The following is a 7,668-nucleotide window of genomic DNA, read 5'->3' on the forward strand; positions in this document are numbered from 1 at the left end:
TCATGAACTCCAATCCACTCTCTTTGTACCTGCCCTCCACCCTCATACCCTTTCCTGCCCAAAGCGAAAAAGGTGTGGAATCTGTGGGTTACAATGTGTTCCACAGTATATCCCTTTGTCCACACTCTTTGCTTACAGATGTTCATTGCAATGATTTGTTGGCTTCATTCAAGGCCTCTGGCTTCTACTACACTATCAGTACTGGACCCTCACTGGGACGCCTCACAGTTATCCTGTTGTTGGCCTGTGTCATGGAGATCCTGCAGTTTTGGATCTATAGGACCAACTCCTTCACATGCTCCAGCAGTTCATAGATGGGGCATTGGGCCAATTCAGAGCCCTGGATCTGGGCCTGTGTGGTAGCTGGGCTGGTCAGCATACCAGCTCTTCCAGACTCACACCACCAGGGGGAGCTCTCTAGAAATGCTCCTGCAATCTAACCCAATGTAGCAGACAGCAAGGGGGAGAGAGCTAGCTAGCTCCCCCACTCTCATGCCCTAGAGGCTGGGTCACTTGTGCCCAAACTAGTAGGGTCAGCTCTACTGTGCTGCCCAGGCAATGTGTAGGGCCTGCTCTCCTGAGTGCTGCAACAGGTGAGGGGCAGTGACAGCTTCTCTATTCTCTCATGTTCCTAGGACCAACTGGAGGTAGGGGGCAGCATCTTTCCCTTGCCCATGCCACCACTTAATAGACAAGTTGTGGGACCAGCTCTCACGTGGTCATTCCCTTGGGACCAGCTCACCTGTACCCCTGCCACCAGGGTCGGCTCTGCGTTGTGCAAGCAAGATGCAGAGCCTGCTCTTCCAAGTGCTGCAGCTGTTGAGGGGCAGGACTCTCATGACCCCAGGGCCAGCTCTCCTGCTTACTGCAGCAGGCAAGGAGTGGTGGGGGATGAGGGATTTTCTTTATCAGATTATTTGAGGTAAGTAGACACACCCTAAATCTAGGCCACACTTTCTGGTGGCAGCCCACATCAAAAGACATGATAAAAAGGGAGCTTTTGCTTTTGCCTGCTTGTCCTCCCTCTTGTTGGCAAGTTTAATTATACTGATGCTGTGACTAGATTCCAACATAGACTGAAAAACAGCAGTAGCCCAGGAATCATCCTACAGAGGCTCAAGCCTCTCTGCTGATCAACTACTGGATTCTTGAGTTTCCCATCAGGAGACAGCCATTGTTGGACTACCCAGCCCATAGTCTGTAAGCCACTCCAATAAATTCCTATAAACACCCCCCAGTTTAACATTTTATCAGTTCTGTTCCTTTAGAGAACATTTATTAATATGAACACATTAACTTAAGTTCTAAAGGGAATAAAATTTATACTAGTAGAACTCTCCATTTTCTACCCGCTTGTATTGTCTTTCTACACTCTTGAAAGCAATGTCAGTGTTTTTAGTAAATGCTCTCCGTATATGGAAGAGGAAAATTTCCCATTGATGGAAAGGTAAAACTTGGCTCTTAGCTGTAATTGTAATTTTATATTTACTTCTTTTTGTTTTATCTGTATAATAATTACGATCTGGAGTCAGGATAGGAGGATTACTCATTTTTAATTCTATACCCGTTTTAAGTTTGGCCCACCTGCTTACTAACTCTAAGACCATACCGGCATCTGAAGTCCACAAATGGGGAACAGTAAGAGCTATGTGCCCCCTCCCCAAGTTTCCTTTCTATCTTTCTATTTTACACATATCTTACTACTCACTGTGTAGCTCTGGCTGTCTTGAAACTTACAGAGATCTTCTGCCTTTGGATTGAGGAGTAAAGGTATTCTACCATACTTGGGTAATATCGACTTGTAATACTTATCATATAATCTTTAAAATATAACAAATTTCAAGTACCTATAACAACATCTACTCACAAATACATGACATTTATCTACATTTACTTCAACGCCTGTGTGGAATATATATGTATGTGTATGTATATGTATATATATATGTGTGTGTATCTGTGTCTATGTATATAGTTTTACATAGACACATACATACACACACACACACACACACACACACACACATATATATATATATTCCTATATATGTCTGTATTTCTATCTATAAAGTGAATGACTATGATCAGTATAGGGGAAGCATGGCATTTTACCTACCTGAGGTTAAGAATTCTACATCATTAAAATAAGTTTTAATCCTATTAATATAGCACACACATGCACACATGTGTGCACACACTAAATCTTATGGGAATTTTTTTTTATTTTATTGAAAAGAAAATACACAGATAATGCTTTTAATTTTTATGCATCTTTAACAAAAACATTGTTGGACTTCTTCAAATTCCCTTTTTCTGCTGTTCTCAGAACATTCAGGACTAGACTGGAAACATAGTTCATGGCAGAGCACTTGCTAGGCATGTTTGAAGCCTGTGTTTGATTCCTAGTGGAGACAGAGGCAGAGAGGTAGGGGGAAGCAGAAAGAGAGAGAGATTTCACTGGGAAATCTAAGGTGAATGGATCAAAGTTATTTCTCTCTCTTCCACCTTACATGGAATTAAAGTGGTACATTTAAAAAAGAATAAATCTACAGAAGTGCTGAAAATGACCATGTTACTATGGGATATTCTCAAAAATTAAGGGAGATCTGGTGGGGTAGGGGTGAGGGAGTGGGGACATCCTCTTTGAGACAGGGTGGGGGGAGGAAGTATGGGATGAGGAACAGTCAGAGGGCCAACCAGGAGTGGGATGAAGACTGGACTGTAAAAAAAAGATTAAAAAAAATGTTCGATTGAGACAAAACCAAAGAGAGAAATCCACAGTCCAAAGGAAGGGGATGAAGGGAACACATCACTGGAATAATAAGCGTGATGTTCTTAGAGCCCTGAAGGAAATCCTGAGCCACAGGGCATGGTTGCCAATGCCAGTGAGAAGAGCTTAGGGCAACTGAAGAACATCAGCATCTTGTACTTGGAGCAGTGGGCTCCATGGTTTGTCTAGAAGGTAGCAATGGCTTCCTGGTGCTACAGGAGTCTATGATGCTCCTAAGGAGTGAACTGGACCAAGAGGGAGAAATGGGACCATATCTTGGTGATCAAAAATGGCTACTCAAGAATGGTAGACGTGTAGATTCTACAAATGAAAGAAAATTGGTGACTTTCGTTCTTCTGAGCTGGTGTTCCTTCTCCTGACATGATCATCTCCATGCCATCCATTTTACTGGATACAACATACTTTCTCTTTCAAGGCTGAATAAAACACCATATATGCATACTATATTTTTTCCTATGTATATTTATGGATGAGCATCTGGGCTCAAGAAATAACTTGGTCATTGGTCCCTTGTATCTTAAGTAAGGAAGGAATGCAGCTTAAGTTGTTTGTTTATTTGTTTGCTTGTTTGTTTTAATATGTATCTCGAAGGACCCTCCATACTTGTTTCCATGGTGGCTTCGTACTTTCCCACAAGGTGTAGGGATTCTTTTTTTTTTAATAAAAAAATAACTTTGACAGTATTTGTAGTAGGACAAAACAAATTTTGTACTTAAAAATCCCTAAAATATTGTTTCTTTTCTTTTTGGGTCCTATGATTTATCTCCAGAGTTTAGAACAGGACTTGGCATTTAGCTGATGGTTACTGTTCATTTGCTGAACAAGATGATAGATGTATAGTAAATGAAATTATTCAGTTCTTCCAGAATATGAAACACGAAAAGCACAGCAAGATTCTACAGAGATGCTTGTGAGAGGTAAAGTCACAGGATCATAAGGCAATGCCAAGTTAGCATAGAAATGAGTAAATAATTCATCAAGGAAACAAATGCATAAACCCAGTCTACATTCAGAAATGTATTATATGACAAATTAACATTTCACATTAGTACAGAGTTCAGAATGCTGGCACAACAGCCTGTAATCATTTGGAGAACATATTTGTGACTAAATCTTACCATGTATTATTTACTCAGAAGACCCCAGGTTGATTAAGGCCCTCAAAATAAAATATGCTGTTTGTTCATTATTTTTTTTTTTACCATCTGACCTCTTCCCAAAAAGTTCTTATGAAAACACCTTTGTTGTATTGAGACACTGGGCCAGTGGGCGGGTGTCTAGAAAGTGTGTCATCTTCATGTAATTCTATTTAATTTATTTAATATATATTAAATAATCTATTAATATCTACTAAATTATTTATTCATATAAATAAAAATTAGTGAAAAAATTATCACAGCTAATTTTCTCCCATTCTGCAGTCTTTCCTGAGAACTCACTCTGAACCTTTCTGGCTCCTGTCTGATTTCTTTAATATAAACCATTGACTTTTGCTAGAACCATGTTGACTCTGCACTGACACCAACATGTTCCTCTAGATCTGTTTGACATTTAGTTCAGAGGGTGTCTTAAACCCCTTATAATTAAATTAGGCAATTTCAAATTATTTAATATCAACTTAAATTTTAAATAAAAGGATTTTTTTATTTAACAACCCATTAGTTTAAATAATATGAAAAATAATAGAGGAAAGATAAAACAGATCTTTGAAGCATAAGGAAAGTTTGGAATGAAATATTACATTACCTAGTCAGGAATTCCTTCTCATTTTTGTCATAAGCAATGGCTTTTATGTGGTCTGCCATAATGACATGCACTTCCTAATGTTGCATTAGAATATATTCCACTTACATCTTTGGTTACCACAGTACTCCTATAATAAGTCCTGACTGGTGAAGATAAGTGTGACAGATATACATCACCCTTCCCATGATAATAGAGAATTCACACATTGGTTCATTTGCACAGTTCTTGGCTGAGATGGGTCTCGGTTCTTTGGTATACATCAAATGAACTACACTGGGCCCTACTGTTGGGCATGCCCTGTGCTTTGATTTAGTGCTTTTTGGTCTAAACAATGTTTTTATATCTGAATTAGTTTTGCCATTGAGGTCTATGGGGTAATAGATCATATGTTTTGGATATGAAGCTTAGACACTCCAGACACATCCTTAGCATATAGAGTAAGATACTCAGAGGCTGCCCACCTCCAAGCCTGATGCTCTACCTGCCTAATAACTGTACCCCTGTGTGCCAGGGAGGGTCCAGTCCCTATGCTGTGAGAGGACCCATGCGTGAGGGACCAAGACATTCAGTGACAGATAAAAAGCACCCTGTAGTGAGCTTCTATGAAAAATGTTTTTGTGGGGGATGGGTGTTCCTGTTCATCTCCTCTAGGAACAAGGACTCAACTTTTTCATGTTGTGCTGGGTCCACAATGCCACACTGTGAGTTCTGCATCTCGGGAGTCTTCCTGTGTCTTCTATTTCAGCTGCTCACAGACATACTTTTAATAAATCTTTTGCAGGGGGCACAAACTTTCTCTGTAAAAGACCAGAAAGTAAAGTAAGGCAATGTATCTTTGGTGGTCTTACGGTTTCTGTGGCAACTACTGACTCTGCTAGTATAACAGAAAACAGCCGTGGGCGATACACTAATGAATGAACCTGGTCAGGTTCAGTAAAGCTGTTTGTGCTTTGTGACGGTTCTCATGTCAGTAAAAAAAAACTCTGTGGTTTTATTTTTTCCTCCAACTATTAAACAGCTGAAAAACATTTTTTAGCTCCCAGGCTTTACAAAAATTGGCAACTTGAATTTGGTCCCTAAGCTGTAATTTTATGAGTAAATACGTGTTTGGGAAACAGGAGCTATGGGTGCTAGACCACTAGGGAGAGAAATGTCATACAGAGGGGTTACCACAGAGAACACAGCGCAGTTGGTGCAGGGACACTTGATGCGTTCCATCAATATTTTCACTGAACTTGTAAAAACCCTCCTTGTACTGAGAAAATTCCATTTATATAGTTAAAGAATTAGAATGGACCCATATTAAAATCTATTCAATGTTCTCAGTTGCCAATTTTGTTATCACTACAGTCTCTATTGTTTATTCTTGTGGCTGTAATAGTATGATCTTGAGTGAATCATTTTTTTCTCTCTCAGCCATTGCATTCGGTGATTATTAAGGTGGGCGTGCTTATCTAACAGAATCTTCTGGGATCTCCAAAGTCTAGCATGAAGGAAGTTTACTTTTACTTTTCTTAAAACCCAATGTGAGTTGCATGACCTTCTTTCAAGTTGCAAATATATTGTCTGGACATTAAGGATACAGAAAGCTCACTCATACCAATTGGCAGTTGCTCCCCTAGTCTGTGAGAGAACCACATGGGCCAAGAGGTGTTATGTGGCCATGCTTGTATTGCACACTAAAGCAAAGCATGTCTGAAATGCTCTATTTGACTGTGGATTGCCAAATGTTTTCTCCAGGGGGGCAGGCAGCAAGTATTTAAGTATTACTAGTAGAATTATCTTTTTACTTTATTTATTTATATAATTATTCAGTTCTCCCAATATAGCATGACATCAGCCATGAACAATGAGCAAATGAAAAGACAATTGAGTGGTGTTTCCGAAGCAAGAAGAAAGGCCAATTTGGACCAAAGGTCATGATCCCATTGTGTGTTCCCACAATCTCAGAACATTACTAATAAGTACTTTTCTTTTCCATAAACTTCCTTGCTTAGGAAACTTTAGGCAATGGCTACCTCTTCAATGTGTGCCAGCTAATTGTATAGTCCATAGTCAATTTGGGGGAAGTAGGTGAGACAAAGGTCAGATAGTCTCTGCTCAGTGGTTTTTCCTTTGGACGTTCTCTTACCCTGTCTTCTAACCTCAATATTCTTTCTCTGAAGCTCTATTTCAGAGTGAATAATAGTTCCTGGCTCAAATAAAGAACAAGATGTATCATATAGATCTGTGTTAGTATGAACATGTATTGAATAGTCTACACTGGGTAACTTTAGCATACAAGTATGTATTTCATGTACTTCTGGTGTAGATCTTTAAACATTTGTTTAAATAACTTGTCTGTTGATATTCACTCCAGTGAGAAATCTGTCACTGTAGGCTTCTTATTCAAAATCAACTGCCACAGCCAATCAGATGCCAAGTCCCAAAGAGTGAACTATATTATAGACTTCCAAAAGCACACTGTTCCCATCCCAGTCACTGCTGCTTTTACCATTGGACCCTCCAATGTTGTGGTTGGAATTGTACAGCCCCCTTCCTCTGCTTTGGCTTAGACCAATTCATTCTTTAAATGCTAAAAAAAGTTTACTAAGTTACTATCATAAGCAATAAGCACTCTTCCTTGTCATTATAGTTCCTTAAAATATTTTGAATAACGAGCAAAATCTTGTGTGACAATATGAGCCCATTATGTGTTGGTATCTGCAATTTCCAATATTTCACTTCCTGAAATCAACACAGCTTTCACGCACTTTGCATTGTACTCCATAGTAAATCATGCAGAGTTTTGACCTTTCTTTCTCTTTACGTGTACATATTGCGTAAATATGTTCATGTGCGCGCTGCATGTATGTGTATATGTGTGCTTATGTGTATAAGCGTGTGTGTGTGAAACTCTACACAAGTGTGTGTGAGTGTGTGTGTGAGTGTGTGTGTGTGTGAGTGTGTGTGTGTGTGAGTGTGTGTGTGTGAGTGTGTGTGTGTGTGTGTGTGAGTGTGTGTGTGTGTGTGTGTGTGTGTGTTACTTACCTCTGCTTCCCCAAGATTCCACTCAGGTGTAAGTCTCCTCCCCAAAAAGCTTTTCTCGTACCCTCCTTAAGGTAGAGGCCACCTAGTGGCTTCCATGACTT

The 7,668-nt window shown here is 39.6% G+C and overlaps 1 protein-coding gene across 1 annotated transcript in view; it reads left to right on the forward strand.

Annotated features, from left to right (window-relative positions):
* Positions 1-7,668, forward strand: part of Anks1b (ankyrin repeat and sterile alpha motif domain containing 1B) — a 471,928-nt gene that overhangs the window by 409,300 nt on the left and 54,960 nt on the right. The window contains exon 12 of the mRNA XM_028783036.1: positions 636-922. Coding sequence (XP_028638869.1) covers positions 636-922 — 287 coding nt within the window. The remainder of the gene's footprint in view (positions 1-635; positions 923-7,668) is intronic.

The sequence above is a fragment of the Grammomys surdaster genome, unplaced genomic scaffold (genome assembly GCF_004785775.1).
Source record: "Grammomys surdaster isolate TR1022 unplaced genomic scaffold, NIH_TR_1.0 958, whole genome shotgun sequence".
In the NCBI taxonomy this organism is placed as follows: domain Eukaryota; kingdom Metazoa; phylum Chordata; class Mammalia; order Rodentia; family Muridae; genus Grammomys; species Grammomys surdaster.